Source organism: Mus musculus, chromosome 3 (assembly GCF_000001635.26).
Source record: "Mus musculus strain C57BL/6J chromosome 3, GRCm38.p6 C57BL/6J".
NCBI classification, from domain to species: Eukaryota; Metazoa; Chordata; class Mammalia; order Rodentia; family Muridae; genus Mus; species Mus musculus.
In genome coordinates, this window is record NC_000069.6 from 94,963,414 (window position 1) to 94,985,400 (window position 21,987).

General features: G+C 45.1%; 1 protein-coding gene and 1 long non-coding RNA gene across 9 annotated transcripts in view; one reads left to right on the forward strand and one right to left on the reverse strand.

Annotated features, from left to right (window-relative positions):
- Positions 1-21,987, reverse strand: part of B230398E01Rik — a 28,784-nt gene that overhangs the window by 3,740 nt on the left and 3,057 nt on the right. Inside the window, exon 2 of one of the 6 annotated variants that reach the window (XR_003954666.1) lies at positions 11,936-18,675. The exons of 1 other annotated variant lie outside the window; for it this stretch is intronic. This is a non-coding gene — a long non-coding RNA (RIKEN cDNA B230398E01 gene). Of the gene's footprint in view, positions 1-3,836; positions 4,098-8,806; positions 8,919-11,935; positions 20,575-21,987 lie in introns of those variants that run through there. 4 more of the 6 variants (XR_003954665.1, XR_003954664.1, XR_003954668.1 and 1 more) reach the window with 4 other exon arrangements.
- Pi4kb (phosphatidylinositol 4-kinase beta) overlaps positions 11,318-21,987 on the forward strand; it is a 32,207-nt gene continuing 21,537 nt past the window's right edge. For 2 of the 3 annotated variants that reach the window (NM_001293715.1, NM_175356.3), the window contains exons 1-2: positions 11,318-11,672; positions 20,570-21,506. In NM_001293715.1, the coding sequence (NP_001280644.1) occupies positions 20,598-21,506 (909 nt within the window). In that variant the 5' untranslated portion in view covers positions 11,318-11,672; positions 20,570-20,597. The remainder of the gene's footprint in view (positions 11,673-20,569; positions 21,507-21,987) is intronic. The other variant, NM_001293716.1, reaches the window with a different exon arrangement.

The window sequence follows — 21,987 nt, forward strand, 5'->3', positions numbered from 1 at the left end:
GAATAGCCCCCACCCTACATATCAAGGAAGAACATCCTTTTTGTTGTTGTTTTTTGGTTTTTGGTTTTTTTTCCGAGTCAGGGTTTCTCTGTGTAACCCTGGCTGTCCTGGAACTCACTTTGTATACCAGGCTGGCCTTGAACACAGAAATCTGCCTGCCTCTGCCTCCCAAGTGCTGGGATCAAAGGCGTGTGCCACCACGCCCAGCTGAGTTCCAAATTTTTTTTTTTAAGGATTTATTTATTGTTATATCTAAGTACACTATAGCTGTCTTCATACACTCCAGAAGAGGGCGTCAGATCTCGTTACAGATGGTTGTGAGCCACCATGTGGTTGCTGGGATTTGAACTCAGGACCTTTGGAAGAGCAGTTGGTGCTTTTACCGACTGAGCCATCTCACCAGCCCCGAGTTCCAAGTTTTGAGCTAGTCTGGGAATCCCAGATCCAGCTTCCTATATGCTGGGATGACAGGTTAGCCTGCATGCCCACCAGGCCTGACACATAAGCACTCTCTGCCATCTCCAAAGCTCCCTTTATGACTTGTTTTCTTGTGTATGTGGTAGGGGTGATCAAACCTAGTACTCTATGAATGTTCTACCACTAGGCTATAACCCTAGGACTTTATGAATGAATGAACTACCATTAGGCTATGGCCCTAGCACTCTGAGTTATTTAAAAAGTTTTATAAATTTCCAAATGTCCAGAAATTTACATTTATCCTTTTGATGCAGATTTTTAACTTTATAATTAATGTTCAAATAATATGTCTGTGAGGCAGGGTATGGTGCCTTCATGCCTGTAATTCCAGTACTTGGTAGGCTGAGACAGGAGGATTACAAGGTTGAGGACAACCTGAGCTATAAGTTCCAGGTTAGCCTGGACTGCAAGTGTGACACCATTTCAGAAAACTAACCAAACAAAATCAGGTATGGGTACAGGCCTATAATCCCACCCTTGGGGGGTAAAGCAGGAAGACCAGAAGAGCCAGCATCAAGCTGTGTGGTGAATTTTAGGCTAGCCAGAGCTATGTGAGGCCCTGTCTCAAATACACACCAAGCAAGGGTTAGCGGGCGGATGTGGGGAGTGCATAGGGAGCAGAGATGGTTCAGCAGTAAGTTCAGTTCCCAGCACCAACGTAAGTGGCTCACAACTACCTAAGTTCTAGTTCCAGGGGATCCAACGCCTCTAGACTATTTATGCACTATTTACGTGCGCGCGCGCGCGCACACACACACACACACACACACACACACACACACACAATTTAAAATAAGTTTTAAGAGATGGAATAATCTGAAATATTTTGTTTGTTTTTGGTTTTTTGAGACAGGGTTTCTCTGTATAGCCCTGGCTCACTCTGTAGACCAGGCTGGCCTTGAACTCAGAGATCCGCCTGCCTCTGCCTCCTGAGTGCTGGGATTAAAGACGTGTGCCACCACACCCAGCCTTAACTTCAGTATCTTAATCTGTCATGGTCTATGATGCCTCCTGTCTGTGGTAGCTCATTTACTCAGGTATTTTGTACTTTGGTGTTTTGACATATTTTGCATATTTTGTCAATCTACAAAAAGCTTTAGAGCCTAAATTTGAGATACTTTCCTATTGGCTTCTGCCAGGAGCCAGAGCGTACATCCAGCCCAGAGACAAGCTGACCCTTCTGAGAGCCCAGAATTAGTAGGCAGCAACTTGGGGGTACAGGGTGCCATCACATGGGGGGCCCAGGGTTCAAGTGAGGGGAAGTCCAGATTTAACCAGGCATCCCAGTCTTCAAAGAGGCCTCTGGTTTTGACTGTTCACCAGGCTGATTTGGGCACTGTCCCCAGGGAACCTAGTTCCCTACATGCTGTTCATCTTTTGTGTAGCTTTCAGCATGATATCATCTATTTCCTCCTTGAATGTTCTTCTGTACTTTTTAGAAATTTATTTATTTATTATATGTAAGTACACTGTAGCTGTCTTCAGACACCCCAGAAGAGGATGTCAAATCTCATTACAGTTGGTTATGAGCCACCATGTGGTTGCTGGAATTTGAACTCAGGACCTTTGGAAGAGCAGTCGGTGCTCTTAACCACTGAGCCATCTCTCCAGCCCTCTCGGCAACATGCTAACAATTATGTGATAGCTGTCACAGATCCAGAATCTAGCTGTCTTTTGGTGAGAAAGCTCTTGATCTTGGGTGTGCTGTCAGAAGTTATGTCCATGAAAATGATTCTGGTGTTTCCCCTTGTTTCTTGAAGCACTAGGCACTTACAAAGCTGGTTCCCTTAGGCTCTGTCTTCAGACATTCTAGTTGGGAAGACTGACAGGTAACTATGTTGACAGCAGAGTGTCAGTTTTCTGAGTACTAAGCACAGAGTCACCAAGCCCCAGGAACAGCATAGAGACCAGACAGGGATCAGAGGTGACTTCCTAAAACAGGTAAGCAGGAGGCAGAAGGATGATTCTAACTCACAAAGCAAGGACAGAATGAGGCTTACAGGAACCAGAAACCAAGCTCCTAACCGAAGTCACAGGGACAGCAGGGCTGAGCACCCTGGGAAGGCAGCATGGAGAGGGCAAGCAGGCTTCAGCTAATGAAGCCTTTAAGGTGAAGAGGTGAAAGCAAGGACCACATTCCAGGAGAAGCAAGCATGTGGCATGGAAGTACAGCATGGTGAAACCATAAGAGGAACATAAGCTAAAGTTGTCTGTGCCCTTGCCCACTGAACCATCTTACTAGCCTGATTTGCATGTGTTTAAAATAGCTTTGTCTATCCTATTTTCAAATGTATCTTGGGGCTAGAGAGATGGCTGTCAGTCAAGTGTCCACTGTACAATCATGAAAGCCCAAGTTTAGATCCCCAGTGTCCACCTAAAAGCCAAGCAGTGTAGCATGCCTCCAGTCTCATTGCTGGGGGAGTAGGGCAGAGACAGGAGGATCCCTGAAGCTCACTAGCTAGCCAGCCTTGCTGGATCGATGAGCACCTGGTTCAACTAGACTACCTTCACAAGAAATAAGGAAAGCAGCCAAGGAAGACACCCAAAGTTTACTTCTGACCTCTCCTCACATGCACACACACATCTGCACACCTACATGTGAAGAAGAATATACCTTGCATACAAAACACGAGACATAAAACAAGTGACGCTTCAATGTTGAAGCAGTCTTCAGTTTATTATGTAAAAGACTAAACTAAGATTTGGGGAAGAGACCCAACTGGCTCCTGTTACTCTCAACTTCGCCTTTACAACAATTCCAGACTCCTAATTCCTACTCCAATACTTGCTTCAGGGGCTTTTCTCACTTTAGCCTTCTTTCTATTAAACCAAGACCAAGCCGGCATGTCTAGTCCATGGTCACAAATGATTCTATTATTTTTGTGGCTAATGATTAACTTTATGTAGAAATTAAGGCAAATTCATACCAAATTGTATTAGGATGTATGTAACGTATTAATTGCATTGATGCCCTGTGTGTCTTAAGTGGCCTGGGTGTGTGTGATGAGGGTAGAACCCAGGGCCTGTGCAGGGTAGGCACATACTCTACCACTCAGCGATATTCTCAGCCCTTGTCTTGGTACTTGGTTTGTGTCTGCACGAATATGCATGTGTATGTGTGCATGTCAAGTCCGTGTGTTACTAATTCTCTGCATCTTATTTTTTTGTTGTTGGTAATTCCATGCATTGATACAATTAGAGTTAGTCATTGTCACACACCCTCATTCCCCCCCTTCCTCAGCACCCTCTGTGGAACCTCTCTCAGTAAGTCTCTACACATGGCGTCTTTCTCAGTGTGACCACTGAGGTTGACTAGGGTTTCTGAGCAGGTGGGAAATAATTTGCTGGCTTAAACTTACCAGCTTATGAGGTCTTTCTGTGAACCTGGAGCTGACCGATACAGTTAGATGGGCTAGAGAGCAAGCCTCAGGATCCATCTGTCTCGAGCTCCCCCGCACAGGGGTTGCAAGTGCCAACCTGGGGGCTGAACTCGGGGCTTTGTTTGCCAGCATTTGACTGAGCTCAGGTGATTCTCATACAGTGCTTCTGCAGCCCAGTTCACCTGCAAACATGCGGATTCCTGTCTGTCTGTCTGTCTGTCCGTCGGTTTTTTTTTTTTTTTTCCGAGACAAACCCTGTGTAGCCCTGGCTGTCCTGGAACTCACTTTGTAGACCAGGCTGGCCTTGAACTCAGAAATCTGCCTGTCTCTGCCTCCCAAGTGCTGGGATTAAAGGCGTGCACCACCACACCTGGCCCGGCTCAAATTTTGAGTTCAAATTTTTTGGAACAGAAAAGGGAGCAGGCAAAGCTAAGCATTTTAAATAAATGGATGAATCAATGGTTTCCATTCTTTTTCTTTTCTTTTCCTTTCTTTTAAAGATGAGGTCTCTCTCTCTCTCTCTTTTTTTTTTTTTTTTTTTGGTTTTTTGAGACAGGGTTTCTCTGTATAGCCCTGGCTGTCCTGGAACTCACTTTGTAAACCAGGCTGGCCTCAAACTCAGAAATCCGCCTGCCTCTGCCTCCTGAGTGCTGGGATTAAAGGCGTGTGCCACCACGCCGGGCTAAAGATGAGGTCTCACTGTGTAGCTCTGACTAACATGGAACTCTTTAGGTTGACCAGGCTGGCCTCAAATTCACAGAGATCTGCCTGCCCCTGCCTCCTGAGTGGAGACTGAAGGTGTGCGCCACTAAGCCACAGTATGTTTAAAATTGTATTTTACGTATGTGTTTGTACCTGCAAACCATAGTGGTTGAGTACAGTTAAGAGGACAACTTGGGAACATCAGTTCTCTCCTTTCACTATGTGGGTCCCAAGAGTCACACATCATCAGCCTTGGTGTTAAATGCCTCTGCCCGCTGGACCATCTCACTGACTGTATGGTATTTCTTTTACCTTTTTCTAAATAATGTTTTTGTTATCCTTTGAGAATTTCATACAATATATTATATTGTTTGCCCTCCTCGACTCCTCTCACATCCTCCCTCACCTTGCTCCCCAAGCAAGGTCATGTTCTTTCTTCCTTAAACAAAAGACACATGGAGTCCAACTTGTTTTGACTGACTACTCCTGAGACTGGGGCCTGCCCAGGAGTGTGGTTGATTATATGTCACTCCATTGAAAAAACTGATTCTTCCTCTCCCAGCAGCTGTCATTTGGGAAGAGCTTCTTGGTTAGGAGAGAGCTTTTGTGCCCACCTCCCCACCTCCATGCTGGGATTGCCTCTGGCTTTAGCAGGTCTCATGCAAGCTGTCACCAGCTCTGTTGAGTTTATTTGTGCATCTGCCTTGGAAAACACTCCTTCCTAAGTCATTCACCACCTCTGGCTCTTAAAATCTTTCTGCCCTGTCTTCTGCAGAGCCCTGAGCCCTAAGGGAAGAGATACAATAGAAACATTCCATTTAGGGCTGAGCAGCAATATCTCTTAAGAGTGAAGGATGGGGCTGGAAAGATGGCTCGGGAGTTAAGAGCACTGACAGCTCTTCCAAAGGTCCTGAGTTCAATTCCCAGCAACCACATGGTGGCTCACAACCATCTGTAATGGGATCTTATGCCCTCTGCTGGTGTGCCTGAAGAGAGCTATAGTGTACTCATATACATAAAGTAAAGAAATAAATCTTTTTTTTTTTAAAAGGAAAAAAAAAAGAGTGGAGGGTAGGGCTAGGAATAAAGCTTATGGTGGAGCATTTCTGTGGCACGCATAAGCTTAGGTTTCTGCCCCAATACCACAAAAGTGAAGGGAAAGCCACCCACTCTGTAAATCAGTATAGAAATTATACTCAAAAAACAAAACAAAACACCCGAAAAAAACTAATGTTACCAAGTGAGCCCCAGGACTTACACAGATCCTGTCTCAAAAAAACTGATTGATAGATAATGTACCACATATGGTGATAAAATCTTTAATCCTAGCTCTTGGGAGGGAGAAGCAGGCAGGCCTCTACAGTTTGAGGCCAGCATGGTCTACATAGTGAGTTTCGACAGCTAGCAAGACCCTGTCTCAAACACACACACAGTGTTCACTGAGTAAAGATGAGATGTTTGTTTACTGGAAAGATGATGAATGCCAATCTTAGTTTTATCACTTGCCATATGACTTTTATTTTTCATCTCTCTTATATGTGTGTGTGTATGTGTGTGTCCACGTGACCATGGATATAAGAAAAGGGTGTCAGATTTCCTTTGGCGCTGAATTTACAGGTGGTTTTGAGCCACCAGACACCTGAAGTCAGTGTGAAGAACAGAACATTGGTTCTCTCAAGAACAGCAAGCATTTTGCCACTGAGACGTCTCACCTTACCATATGGTTCTTTGATTATTATTTTGTATATATAGATGTTGGGCCTGTCTGTATGGCTGTGCACAGTGTGCATGCCTATTGCCTGAAAGAGTCAGAAGGCATTGAATTGCCTGAAACTGGAGTTATAGAGACTTGTGAACTGCTATGTGGTGCTAGGAATTGAACCCAGGTCCTTTCGAAGAGTAACCTGCACTTTTAATTGCTGAGCCATTTCTACAGGTCCACCATATGATTTATTCAGTCTAGTTTTTTCAAAGCTTATATTGTAACCCATTACTGCATTGTGAAATCAGTTTAGCAGAACTTAAAATATTGTTTCTAAAAGGGAAACAAAATAAGCCCAAAACTATGAGAGTGTTGCACACAAAGGTATTATTAGCTTTTTGTTTTTTGTTTTTGTTTTGTTTTTTTGTTTTTTTCAAGACAGGGTTTCTGTATCGCCTGGCTGTCCTGGAACTCACTCTGTAGACCAGGCTGGCCTTAAACTCAGAAATCCGCCTGCCTCTGCCTCCCAAGTGCTGGGATTAAAGGCGTATGTCACCATGCCCGGTGAAGCTTTTATTTCAATTAGATATGCTCATATGTTTTCAGTGATTGTGGTATAAAGTGCATTGGCTATTTAAAAAAGATATTTTAAATGTGTCTGAATGTTTTGTCTGCATGTATTTATGTACACCGTGTGTACTCAGGGCCTGAAGAGGCAGGAAGAGGGCATCAGATCCCCTGCCGCTAGGGTCATAGGTGGTTGTGTGCTACTATGTGGATACTGGGAATTGAACCTGGGTCCTTCACAAGAGCATTGAGCACTCTTAATCACTGAACTATCTCTCCAGTTCCAAAATCCGCAGTTAAAAAGCCAGGTGCGGTGGTGTTGCTTACAACCCCAACAGTGAGGAAGCAAAGACAAGAAGAGTCCCAAGGTTTGCTGGACAGCCAGCATGGCCTATTTAGTGAATTCCAGGTCAGTGAGAGAAAAACAAACCGAAAAAAACAATAACAAAGCCTAAAGTGGATGGCACCTGAGGGAACACTACCAAAACTTGTCCTCTGGTCTCCACAGCACATGTGTGTACATACCAGCAAACACATGCACTGGTACACACACACACAAAAAGGGTCGGTGGTGAAGAATTTAAAGAATAGTACAAATAATATGCTTCAGAGTTGAATATTCTTGCCATGGTTGAGTTATTTGGGAATCGGATTGGAATATAATTCCCTATGCTTTTAATGGCTTTATGATCTGACACTTAAGGATACCAAGGAGAAGCCAAGCAGCCTTCCTGTAAGTCCCACACTCCCGAGGCTGAGGGAGGAAGAGCTCAGATTTGAGGCCAGGCTAGGTTACAGAGTGAGATTCTGTTTTTGAGACAGGGTCTCTTTATGGAACTCTGCCTATCCTGGAACTACCTATGTAGACCAGGCTGGTCTTGAACTCACAAAGATCTGCCTGCCTTTGCTGGGAGGCCACCATGCCCAGCCAAACTCCTGGTGATTTTTTTTGTTTGTTTGTTTGGTTTTAGTTTTGTTTTTTCCAAATAAAACAAAAGGACTAAGACTTTTAAAAAAGGCAAATAGGAATGTAGAAAAATTAGTTAAACCTATGAATTTAAAATTTTAAATGTATTCACTTTTAAAAAGTACACTTTCCCAAATAAGACATCAGTGAAATAATCACATTGTTTTACAACTTCGTAAATCTTCCTTATGTCCCACTAAATTCTCATATCTGCTCTGAACTCAAGCTGACTGCTGTATCAACATGTGTGAATTTTTTTCCCTGTGGTATAAAAACGTTGGATACTTAGAATGCAAAGGTAAATCTTTCCCTTCCTATAGGATGGCAGTTCTCAACCTGGGGGTCTCAACCTCTTTGGCAAACCTCTGTCTCCAAAAATACTTACACTGCGACTCATTACAGTAGCAGAACTAGTTATGAAGTAACAACGAAATAATTTTATAGTTGGAGTTCCCACAACATGAGGAACTATATTAAAGGGTCAAAGCATTAGGAAGGTTGAGGACCACTTCCTTAGGAGCTAGTCTAGATAAAAATTAGGCCTCTAATCCTAGCTACTTGGGAGGCTGAGACAGGGTTGCAGATTGAGAACCTGCCTGGGCAACTTACTGAAAACCTAGATCACAAAAGGGAGCAGGGCCTGGATAGGGCCCAGTGGAATAGCACTTGCTTAGCATGCATAAGACTCTAGATTCAATCATGAACACAGCAGAAACAAATGACAATGTCAAAATACAGGCAGAAAAAAAAGCTGCGATGTATGTAGTAATGAGTAAACCAAACACCCAGACTCTCCAGATAAAAGCAGGAAGACAGAGCCACAAATGCAAAGACATTTATGACTGAGCTGACAGGATTTCTCTGTGTAGCCCTGGCTATCCTGGACTCATTCTGTAGACCAGGCTGGTCTCGAACTCAGAAATTCACCTGCCTCTGCCTCCCAAGTGCTGGGATTAAAGGTGTGCACCACCACCACCTGGCCAGAAATTTTGAAGTAGACTTTTTACTTACCTATGATTTAATTCTATGTCGGTATGTAAATGAGGGAATGGCCTCATGTGATTAAGAATTACCATTGGCGGGCTGGTGAGATGGCTCAGTGGGTAAGAGCACCCGACTGCTCTTCCGAAGGTCCGAAGTTCAAATCCCAGCAACCACATGGTGGCTCACAACCACCCGTAATGAGACCTGATGCCCTCTTCTGGAGTGTCTGAAGACAGCTACAGTGTACTTAGATATAATAAATAAATAAATCTTAAAAAAAAAGAAAAAAAGAAAAAAAGAATTACCATTGGCTGGGCTTTGGTGGCGCATGCCTTTAATCCCAACACTTGGGAGGCAGAGACAGTAGAATCTCTTGAGTTTGAGGCCAGCCTGGTCTACATAGTGGGTTCCAGGACAGCCAGGGCAATGTAGAGAGATATCTTGTCTCCAAATAAACAAAGCCTACTTTTGCAGCACCATGGAATCCCAGGTCTTGGAGGAACCTGTAACATTTTAAACTCTAGGCTACCACAAGGTCACCACCTCTTGATACAGCTGGTTGGAAGCTAGCCAAGAACTGTGGGTCCTATCAAGTGGAATGGGGATCACCTAGCCGAGACCCACAGGGACAGAGTGAAACTCTCTTTGGCACCCTGTCGCTCTTCTTTGCTTATCTTCCATCACTGCCCCTCACCCCCAGCCTAGTTTATCTGTTTGCCCTGTCCTGATGATCGGAAAAGATTCCCATTTCTATTATTCAGCACACATTGTCTTCTTCCCTCTCAGAATGTTCTTTCCCTTTTATCCCACTGTATACTAGGTTCTGCCTTGCAATATTCACAAAAAGTCTTCCACTGTCCACCATATACTATGCAGCCAGGCCTTCTGTGCAGATTTAACAAGGGTCTGCCCCTTGCCTCCAGCAAACAAGAACTCCATTTGTTCTACTTCTGTGCCTGCTGCAGATTTTATGCAGGCATTTCAAGCTGTAGCTTCAAAATAAATTTAAAAAGTAAAATCTCAATCTTACCTCTATGAATGTTTTTCTGTCGTGTATGTATGTATCCAGTACCCACAGAGGTCAGAAGATGGCATTGGACCCCCTGGGAGTGAACCGGGGTCCTCTGCAAGAGCAACAGTACTAAACCACTGAGCCAAATTCTCAGCCCTTTGTCTTCAGCTTTAGCTTTTTATCTGCCTCCCAGTTAAATACGGAAGCAGGGGCATGGTTCACTCACCATTTGTCTGTTTCAATAACAGACATGTAGTACTATAACCCATACTTTCTTGATCCCCTCCCCCAAACCTTAGAAAATGTTATTACATCAGATACTACTGTTGTTAATGTAGTGCTATAATAATATTGTCAATATTATTATACAGAAGTTGAGGGTTAGTCCAGCTTGGGGGCATGTGGATATATTCCCACATGTTCCACAGGCCAGTGGCTTGAGCCAAGGAATATCACAAGCAGCCTGGGAAAAATAGACTGTCTCTAAAAAGGGAAAGAGGATAGGAAGGAAGCTAGAGAAGAAAGGGAAAGAAAAAAAAAGGAAACAAAGATCTCAAATCAGCTTATAAGTGCAATGAAGATGTCACCCAAGAGCTAGGCTCAACCCGTAGAATATTAAGAACCTACCCGCCTGCAGTGGTGGCACACGTCTTTAGGCGTAGCACTTGGGAAGCAGAGGTCGACAGATTTCTAAGTTCAAGGCCAGCCTGGTCTACACAGTGAGTTCCAGGACAGCCAGGGCTACACAGAGAAACCCTGTCAAACAAACCTACCCTTACAAGGGGCCTAAGATACTAAGAAAAGTCCCAGGAAAAGCGTTGGGACAGTGATTGTGGGGGGGGGGGGAGGGGTCTATGAGGCCTGTCTCACATGATTTTGTAGCCTTCGGAAAAGGAATAAGCCAAACTTTTGTCATTTCACTCACTTTTCCTAAGCTGGCTTGTCCAGCCTCTGTTAAGGCTTTGGCAGCTGGGGTGACCTTGGAAGCAGCACCTTGTCCCAGAGTGATGGTGCGAAACAGTGAAAGATTGAGGCGGTTGGACTGGGCCATTCCTGAAGCTATAGGGGCAAACTCATGGCATCATCCTTAAAGATGAGTAGGAAGAGGGAAATGAAGGTGATTGTACTCCTTTTTTCGTCCCTTCTCTTTCTTGTCTGTTTTCTGGCCCTCCTGCATGGGTCCTACCGGCTGACTTACGAAAGAAATCCCGTAGGATAGGAGAGGGAGAAAAAAGCCACTGGTGGCAGTTACGGTAACTCAGTGGTTTACGCAAATGAATAGTTTATATATAATTTGCATGTTCATACACTTTTGGAAGTACATAAAATATCGGTACCTCCACGTCCCTCCACTGATCTTACCCACGCTACTTCCCTCTCGGCTTCCTTAGTAAAGCCTGTCTCTTAGGCCCGCCCTCAAACACAGGGCCCGCCTTCCCCCGTAAGCCCCTCCTCCCTGCCCCCCCTCCCTAGCTTCCAAAAGCTCTTCCCCGCCCCCTTTTCCTTTCTGAACAGGCGTGAGTCGGGCAGCTCACTCGACTCAGATTACGATGGCATCAGTAGTGTCCTGACACCGGGAAGCAGGAAAGCAATCTCCCGGAAGAAAGGCTCGGGCCCAGGGGACTCTTACATCGGAACCCGCCAAGGAATTGTTATTTTGTGTCCTGCTAGTGGGGTCCGGTCCAACTTGAAGTTGCGTGAAGGCCCCTTCAGGCGGCGCCGCGGGCAGCCCCGCAGCCGGGGCCTGGAGCAGCCGCCGCGGCCGCTGTCAGGGAAGCGCAGGCGGCCAATGGAACCCGGGAGCGGCCGCTGCTGCTGAGGCGGCGGTGTCGGCAGTCCGACCCCGACCGCCTGCACCCCCTCCGCGAGGGTTCCCCGGAGGTAAGCGGCTCCTCCCCCGTGAGTCGCCTTTGCCTGTGTGTGTGTGTGGGGGGGTCCTTCTGCCACCCTGTCCCGCCCAGCCTACCGCGACCTGGGTTCGACTACAAAACTGCCCCCCTGGTGGCAGCTGCACCCCGAGGTCCTTCACCCTTTCCTCTCGGGCCCGGGGTAGTCTTCTCTGCTTTCTGGCTTCCTCTTCAGTTTAGCCCCTCCCTCTGCCCCGTGGATTCCACCTCCCCACCAGCAGGACACACACTTCGTACCTCTGTTGCCTCTGTTCCGTAACTATCTTCCTAAGTCGTGAACCTTTTCCACATTTGACCCCTTCTACAATATCATCCATGTTTGCCTTCCTCGCCGTTTGTGTTTCTGCTCACAAGCCTCTTCCATGGACTCCGCCTTTATCCCTTTTCCTATTTTGCCCCACTCTTCCGAGTCTGTGCAATCTCAGCACAGAGTTCTCATTTCCCTCAGCTACAGATTGTATCCCTCTCTTCTGCTTCCAATTCCATGACCTCACCATGACCCACTCCCCCAGCTCCTGACTTCCAAGAATTGCCTATTCCCTTCTCCTTAAAGGATCTCAGACTACTGTCATCATACCCAGATACCATCCACTTTGACCTTAGTCCTCAACCCCTCTCTAGGGTGCCTGATGATACCTGAAGCTGTCTTTGGCTTCTCTTTCCCCTTTCTCAATCTCCAGCCCTCTGGAGGGCTTCCCGTAGGAGAAAGCTCTGCCGTGAACACCCCTACAGATAGTGATTTCCAACTTTTGACATTCTCTCCAGGGATTTCCAACTTTTGACATTCTCTCCAGGATTCGGCTGATGTTTGTCTCCCTCGGCTCTGTTTTCCCTGTGGTCTTTAAGTGTTCTCTATCATGCCTTTTATCTCCACATATGATTTCAGATCAGCTAAAGCTTGAACTAAGAAGATGTGAGAGGATGGGGAGCCACAGTTGTCTCAAGCTTTTCTGGACAGATGTGTGTTTCTGAAGGATGAAGCAACTTTTAAAGAAGTCTATCAATCAGATTACATTTTGTTGAGTGTTTAAGAGCAACCACTAGGAAAGATGCTCAGAAACTGAGCATGGAAACTGAATGAAGTTGTGAGAAATTTTGCTTTAGATTACTTTAGGATTTCTGTTAGATCACAGAATCTCCTACTCCTGTCTAGACCTAAGAGGAACCATTATTTTCCTGACTGAAGCTTAGTGGACTACTGTTGGTTAGTTTCATAAGCATTTGGACCTAAGGTGAAGTTGTGTTTGTGTGTGTGTGTCTGGGGTTGGGGCTGATTGGGAAAAGGAACATAAGACAGTGTAAAGAGATGTATACTCAGAGTCAGGGCCCCTTGGTTCAGCTTGTAACTTCCTCACTTGAACTCTAGAATGGTCTTTTGAGAAAATGGCCCATTCTGCAAGCACCAGTACTGTAATAGGCTAATAACAGGATGTCTGTTGGGGGAAGAATTGTACTTTTTTAACTTATAAAACACTACAGGTGTCAGATGAGAGGTATTTATTGCTAGTGGCTTTGCCATCTTGAGAATTCTCTTTTATTTTGATATTTTGATCTCTCTGATCTCTGACTATGAGTATAAAGTCAGTTTGAAATACAAGCTCTTGCTTGGCCTGCTGCTTCTCAACTCTTTCTTCCACTACATTAAGTCGTTGACCATCTGTGCCTTTTTTTTTCTGTACCTGATTCATAACTCCAGATTCTGTGGTCAGAAAGTGTGTTTGTAGAAAGGCCTTTGTAAAAGAACCTTGGTAGCCGGGCGGTGGTGGCGCATACCTTTAATCCCAGCACTTGGGAGGCAGAGGCAGGCAGATTTCTGAGTTTGAGGCCAACCTGGTCTATAGAGTGAGTTCCAAGACAGCCAGGACTATACAGAGAAACCCTGTCTCGAAAAACCAAAAAAAAAAATTGTCTTCCACATCTCTCTTGGCCTGAGATAATAAAGAAGGCACTGGCGTTCCATCTTCCAACTCTATGCCTGGTCAGGTTTGAAAATAGTTATACTATCTTGTTACACTTCTCCTTACCCTGAAATTACTTGGAGTGCAGTCTATTAATGATCCCCACTTATGGGAGAAGCCCCCTGGTTTTCCTAGCTTCTCATCTGGGTCCACACTGTATGAGAACATGTTTGCTGAACACTCATATAGCAAACAGAGCTGCTTTGGTTTGGGTAAGAGGTTTAGAAGAATTCTTTCAGTAATTGGCATGGGAAAAGAGAAGGCCTAGTGTAAGCACATTGGGACTCAAATAAGGACTAGTTCAGAAAAAGGTGAGCAGTGCAGGTTGCTGTCTTTACCATTTGTCAGTCTCATCATGGGCTCCTGGAGCAGGCTTGGGCTGTCTGGTTGGAATCTGCTTATACCTGTTGCATGGCCTTGCACAGAGTTCAGCTTGATCAATATTGACCTAACTGCTGTGAGACCACTGCCCTTCCCCCGATGCTATAGTTGAGAATGCCCTCTTCCCTGATGCCACCATCCTTTGAGACCTTGAACAAACATACTTGGTTCCTGGTGGGGCTTGAGCTTGCTAGACTGCTCAATCCAGAGTTTCTACAGGATAAAGTGGAGATGTCATTCTTCCTTTACTCGTAAGGTAAAAGGGGAAAAAGGAGTCCTTGAAGCTTTGTGCTATGCCTTCAAATATGAAAAGGAACTTGTTTTTTTTTTAAGAAAAAAATGTACTTCGTGTGCATGGCTGTTTTGCCTGCCATGCATATCATATGTGCCTGTTGTTTGCAGAGACCAGAAAAAGATGTCTGTTCCTCTGGATCTGGGGTTACAGATGGTTGTGAGCCACCATGTGGGTGCTGGGAATTGAACCCAGGTCCTCCAGAAGAGCAGGCAATGGTCATAATCATTGAACCATCTCTCCAGCCCCAGTAAGGAACTTCTTAGCAGCAGAACAAGCAGCCTAGGATGATAGAGTCCCTTTTGAATATTTTTTAAAACTACTGTTAAAGGAGTGCACACACTTGGCAACATTCAATAGTGTTATAGGGATTTATGATCAAACTCACAGTCCCTTTCCCTTCATCTGTGTTCACACCCTGCAGATCAGAGCTCACCACTTAATTATCTCAGTTTAAGCTTCTGTCTAAAGCTTATTTCCATAGCTTCACTTCAGTGCTTGTGACTGATTCTTGACCCTTGGTTGAAGAGGGTTTGATTGTAGAGGATTCATACTTGTTTAGGTAATTATGACATTATTTTGTTTTTCAACCTGACACGTAGCTTTAGCTAATGTATCTGAGCCTTTCTTTTTATTAATTTGGAGTAGGGTTTGCTGGGATTGAACCCAGAGTGGTGCTCGTGTTAGGTAAATCACCCACTGCTGCCCTCGGCCCTCAGTATACTACCCCTGGCCCTCTTCCCATGAGCTTTTGCTGGTTTTCCTTTACTACCCACCTCATACAGTAAGATATTGGCTCCTTTATATTGTTTCCACTTCTGATCCATTTCAAAGGATCGTTGAAAGGAAGGGAAATTGAAGTGACCTGGCTGTTTGGAAGAAGAGCAGTAGATCAGATGATCCTTAAAAGCTAGTCTATGAAAATTTGGGAGCTTTTTAGGCCACCAGGATTGGTGTGGAGCAGTTCATATTTATCATGCAAGGAAAAAGACCAAAGAAGCAATAGAAGCAATAATAGTAATTGGGTAAGGGTATTAATTTGGGTCTCGGTACCATTTTTCCTGAGAGGCCAGTCCAGTAAGCCTTTTCATAAAGACCCTTTTCATTAAATTCTGTGCAAGCAGAAGTTTTTTGTTTTTGTTTTTTTTTTTTTTGTTTCTCCACTCCCCTCGCAAACAGAAGTTTTAAGGTGTTCTGAAGCAGAGAGCCTGGTTAAGAGGTAGCATTCCCTGCAAAGACCTCTGTAGACATAACTGATCAGGCCCATAAAACACATCGTGGCCACTTTCTCTTCCTCTTCAGAAGCAGTTCTGTACTAGTGTAACCTGGATCCACCCTGATACTCAGACTTTCTCTATTGTATTAGTTATTTTTCTCATTGCTATCACATAACACCTGTCAAAAGCAACTTAAGGAGAATTGACTTGGCTCACAGTTTGAGGTTATAGTCCAGCACAGTGGGTAAAGCATAGTGTTGTGCATGTGAGGCAGCTGGTTGTATCTGCAGTGAGAAAGGAGAGGGAGGCAGGAATGTTAGTGCTCACCTTGCTGCCTCTTCTTGATTAACTCTGGGGCCCTGACCCAGAGTGGTGCCACCTATGGATCTTCACACCTCAGTTAACCAAATCTAGAAATTTCCTCACAGACATGCACACAGAGGTTTGTTTCCATGGTAACTCTAAATCCCATGAAGTTGATTTAAGATTATTTCTCATGCCTTCCTCTCCCAGTTCTATGGGGTCCAGCTAACAACATTTAAGCTTTGATCTTTCCCCAGCCTCCATCTCAGGCTGCTAGGCTCAGACAGGAGGCCTCTTCTTTTTCCTTGCAGTCTGTCTGAAGGAGAGTTAGTGCCTCAGCTATGGATGCTACAGCTTGCAGGAGGAAGAGTGATAAGTGCAAGACTTTGTTGTTTTCTCCCTTTTTCATTTCTGCATTTTAATCCTTTTACTTCAAAATAGTATTCCATGGTTGGCTTTTATTTACTTAAAGATGAAGAAATGAATGTTGAGCATCATATTTGACTTAGATTTTGAAGTAACTCTTTAGTTCTTTTACTGTGTGTATATGTCTCTGCCCATATGTGTTTATTTGTGTGCACATGCATGTGGAAGGCAGAAGACAAGTTCAGGTATTGTTCATCAGATGCTGACTAACAAAAAAAAAAAAAAAACAAAAAAAAAAAAAAACGGGCAGTGGTGGCGCACGCCTTTAATCCCAGCTCTCGGGAGGCAGAGACAGGAGGATTTCTGAGTTCGAGGCCAGCCTGGTCTACAAAGTGATTTCCAGGACAGCCAGAGCTATACAGAGAAACCCTGTCTCTAAAAACCAAAAAAAAAGACAGGCGCTCCTTCCCTTGCAGCTGGCTAAGTAGGATAGCCTGGGTGGCTAGTAAATGCTAGGGTTCTGCCTGTCTGTTCCCCAGCACTGGAGATCGCAAGTGTGTGCTACCATGCCTCATGTTAGGCTTTTTTGCCACGGGTTCTGGGGATCAGACTCAGATCCTTGAGCTTGCAGAGGTCTACTCAGTCCCTCTTCTGTTGTCTCGTTTGCCAATATGATCTGATCCTGTCCCTCCTATAATCCTCTGTTACTGGCAGTCCCTGAGTCCCCAAGAACCAGGTGGTACCTAGTAGTAGAGATGCTTGTATAAAAGAGAAGAGAAGTTGGATTTATCTGCCCTACTTTTGCGGGGAGGGCGTTGTTGTTGAAATTCTAAAATTTTTTTTTGGGTTTTGGTTTTGGTTTAGTTTTGTTTTGACAATAGTTTCTCCTGCCTCTACTACCCAAGTGCTGACATTACAGGCACACACCACCATGCCTTGCTTTTTCTGAAATGTCATGTATCATTTGTGTGTGTGTCCGTCCATGTGCATGCACACACAGTAACACACATGCTACCCCAAGCATGTGAAGGTGAGAAGATTACTTTCCTGACTTGGTTGATTCTCTCCTGCCTTATGGTCAAAGGATGGCACTCAGGCCACCAGGCTTGCACACACGGCAAGCGTTCCTACCCACTGAGCCTCCCTTACCTGCCCTATGCCCAGTTTTTCTGCACATGTTGATATTATCTGGTTTCTTGGACAGGTGAGAGGGTCTGTGCACTATAGAAGTACTCTGAATACTGTGATATGGGTTCCTTGCTGAGCCTTGGGAAATTGTCTTCTTTTGCCCATGGGATAAAAGGGTGATGATGTCTTTACCTGTCTTCCTGGAGTCAATAATAAACACAATTTCAATTAATTGGAACAGGAAAATGAATTTCCTGGTGACATTCTAAGAACTCTTGCGTTTGAGAATGGCAGAACTTCATTTCACTTGGAAGTTTTGGGGGTGGTTGGGTTTTTTTGTTTTTGTTTTTGTTTTTTGAGACAGGGTTTCTCTGTGTAGCCCTGGCTGTCCTGAAACTCACTCTGTAGACCAGCCTGGCCTCGAACTCAGAAATCCGCCTGCCTCTGCCTTCCGAGTGCTGGGCTTAAAGGCGTGCGCCACCATTGCCCTGCTGATTGGTTTTATTTTAATGGTGCAGGGGATCAAACACAGGGCTTTGTACACGTTAGGCAAGCAGTCCACTTGTAAGCTTAGACTCTCAGACTCCCTTTACAATGTGTGTGTTTGTTTTTAGATGATGCCTGCAGCCTGGGCCTTGAACTTTTCTGTGTAGCTGAGGATGACTTTGTGCTCTGACCCTCCTGCCTCTGACTCTGGAGTTACCGTTCTGTACCCGGTACCAGTCCCCCTTTATGGTTTTGAAAAGCAGACTTTTAGGAGCTTTGTAACTTAGAACTCTGTGTTCATAGAAACCATGAAAAGGATGAGCTAAGCATATAGACACTGAGAAAGAGTTAGCTGAATGGGATTGGTTGAGGCCAGAAGATCTAGAAGGTAGAAGTTCCAGTTGAAATAAAGATCATGAGGGTGCCCTACAGAGGTACAGCAATGAGCGATTAAAGCTTCTTTGTTATTCCTGTGCAATCCACAGTCACAGTTAGAGGCAGATGCACATAGGCAGCCATCCTGGTTCTGCTGCTCAGAAGCACTGCCGACTCTGGGAGAGTGTAGTGAAGGAACACCACCTTCTTACCTACTGATACGAAGCACTTCATCAGGAAGTGTGGAGGGAGATACATTTCCTGCTTGACAGTTGGGAGAAAGATGAACTAAAGTGTCTCTTTTTGTTGGTATCTGAGAGTAGAAGAGTTTCTTTCTGCACAGCTTTGGTCCTGACTGCTGGGTTGGTAGGAAACTGGACTATGTGATACTGGTCAGATGAATGCCATGGAAGGATGGTGGTAGGAAGCAGGGCATCTGCAGCTGGAAGTGCAGCTTGGTAGAGTGCATGCCTAGCACACAGGAAGCCTGGATTCAGTCTCTGTCACTGCATAAACAGGTAAATGTGCCTCTAACCCTGGGGATTGGGGAGTAAAGGCAGGAAGAAGTTCAGACGTTTAAGACCATCCCCTGCTGAATAGTGAGTTCAAGGCCAGCTGGAAATTCACAGAGACCCCTATCTTGGGGTAGGGGGATGAATAAAAATTCCTCAGAGTGACCAGAAAACCATATATTGAACACCCTTTTTCTACCCACCCAAAGTATAGATAGCCCGCCTCACTAGACCAAAGGAAAATGTCACTAACACTTAGAAATGACTTACTCTCCAGTTCTACAAAAGCCTCTCATCTTTTGAAGTGTGCATTAGATGTTCTTTGCTTGTTTGGGACGAGGACTCTGAGTTTCCTGATGGTTATGCCAGATTCTGAAGCCAGGATCACCTGACAAAATACTCTAGACTTATTTTCTCGATCTGGATCACTTTGAAATTCCCTCCTGCTTTTTGCTGATTGTCCTGATCTGGTTTGGTTACACTCTGAAGGCTACTCTTAGACCAGTGGCTTTTATCAGCAGCATTCTCTGACTACTTCTACAAGTTCATCCAGAGTCCTGATTTCCTTTTGTCATCTTAGAACCGTTTCAGTTTCTAGAGCTTTTATGTGACAGTGGGGAAAGCAGTTGGGGGTAGGGAAAGGTGGTCATAATTTTCTCAAGCATTACAAATGGCTAATGCAATTCACATTCCTTATAGAATCATAGGATATATGCACATGTGGCTTACTAACCTTTTATGGGGTTACAAGTCAGCTAGCATTGTTGAATACTAGAGTACTACTGTGTGCCAGAGCTGTGTTAAGTCCTTTCATCCACATCAGCTTGTTTTCTGTACAGCAGCAATGTGAAGTAAGGACTTTTTCCTCAGTTTGCAGCTGAGGAAGCCAAGAGAAAGATACATGATGTGTTTACATTTGTGTGGCTTGTAAGCATAGAGCATGGGTATGGTGTTAGGAAACCAGATGTGAAGAAGATGGGGCAGCTTCTGCAAGGTTGATGAAGGCTGGATGACTGTTTTAGAGATGCTTTCTACTAAGTGAAGCCTACTATTGTACTTGCTGGATCTTATTCCCTGGATTCTTTGAGTCTGAAAAGGAAAGTATCTATAACCAAAGCATAGAGTGGTAGCTGGTGCCTGAAATTCCAGTACTTGGAAGGCTGAGGCAAGAGAATTGCTCCAAGTTTAAGAACAGCCTGGGCTATAGAGTAAGACTCAGAAGACAGTAACAGCTTTGATACTAAACTGGGGAGAGGCAGAGGCCTGGTGTGTGATGTATGTTGTGAATTAAGGAGATACAGCTTAACCAAGAAAAGGAAAGCATCACCATGAGCATTTGAAGGTGACACAGGAGAGCAAGGAAAACAGTATTTAAGAGCCGGGCGTGGTGCCGCACACCTTTAATCCCAGCACTTGGGAGGCAGAGGCACGCGGATTTCTGAGTTTGAGGCCAGCCTGGTCTACAAAGTAAGTTCCAGGACAGCCAGGGCTATACAGAGAAACCCTGTCTTGAAAAACCAAAAAAAAAAAAAAAGTATTTAGAGTTAAGGAAAAGAGTAAGACTTGAGTTGATCCCCAGTATCCTGAAAAATGTGTCAGGCTGTTTTAACATGCCACATGTAAAACAGCCTTTTCACATACAAGCGAAGAACCAAGGGTACTGTGAATACATATGAACACAATGATCAGTAGTGAGAGGTAGTGAAGGCAGATTTCTATTGAGATGACGTCATCTGATGTTGAAGGAAAAATTGCTTGAACAGGCTTCATGGTAAAGGGAAGACCTGAAGATGATACCACTAACCAGTGTGTGTATGTGTCCCTTTCTGTTCTTTTCTCCCTTCCTCCTCTAGCTTGGAAGCTCGAAGTCTGGCTGTAGCCATGGGAGACATGGTAGTGGAGCCTGCCACCCTGAAGCCAACTTCTGAGCCTACTCCTAGCCCATCAGGGAATAATGGGGGCTCCCTACTAAGCGTCATCACGGAGGGGGTCGGGGAACTGTCAGTGATTGACCCTGAGGTGGCCCAGAAGGCCTGCCAGGAGGTACTGGAGAAAGTCAAGCTTTTGCATGGAGGTGTAGCCATCTCTAGCAAAGGCACCCCGCTGGAGTTGGTTAATGGGGATGGTGTGGACAATGAAATCCGTTGCCTAGATGATCCACCTGCCCAGATCAGGGAGGAAGAAGATGAGATGGGGGCTGGTGTGGCCTCTGGCACAGCCAAAGGAGCAAGACGACGACGACAGAACAACTCAGCCAAACAGTCTTGGCTCCTGAGGCTGTTTGAGTCAAAACTATTTGACATCTCTATGGCTATTTCATACTTGTATAACTCCAAGGAGCCTGGAGTGCAAGCCTACATTGGCAACCGGCTCTTCTACTTTCGCAATGAGGATGTGGACTTCTATTTGCCCCAGTTGCTTAACATGTATATCCACATGGATGAGGATGTGGGCGATGCCATTAAGCCCTACATAGTCCACCGCTGTCGCCAGAGCATCAACTTTTCCCTCCAGTGTGCCCTGTTGCTTGGGGCCTACTCTTCAGACATGCACATTTCCACTCAGCGACACTCGCGAGGGACCAAGTTACGGAAGCTAATCCTCTCAGATGAGCTGAAGCCAGCTCACCGAAAGAGGGAGCTGCCGACATTAAGCCCAGCCCCTGACACAGGGCTGTCTCCCTCTAAAAGGACTCACCAGCGTTCTAAGTCAGATGCTACGGCCAGCATAAGTCTCAGCAGCAACCTGAAACGAACAGCCAGCAACCCTAAAGTGGAGAATGAGGATGAGGTAAAGCTGGGGGAGGGACAGATGGGCAAGGTGTCTGAGCGTTGCATGGAGACAGGATGTCTTATATGGGGGTTACTCTACTTTCTGTCCTTTCCTCTGTTCATTTCACTTATAGAAACATGGAATGTTAGAATGGAAAAAGACCTTAAAATTCATGTATTCCACTGGCCTCATTTTACACAGGAAAAATTCAGAGACTAGAGAGATAAAGTGACTTGTCTCAGGTCATCTAACTAATGGCAAGGCTGATACTCTTGACTTTGTCCAGGGTTGATTTCACTAAATGGCATTGTCATTCCATTAACCACATACTAAGAACTGTGACACAGACCTAATGCACCCTGCTTGAGACCTGGCCTCGCTGAGATCATAGCAGCCACCACAGGGAAGGAAAAGGAGCTGTGCTCTTTCTATGTGCTGGGAGAGAGAAGATGCTAACTAGAACACCAGCTTCTTTTCCTGGCCACTCCTCATCATTCTT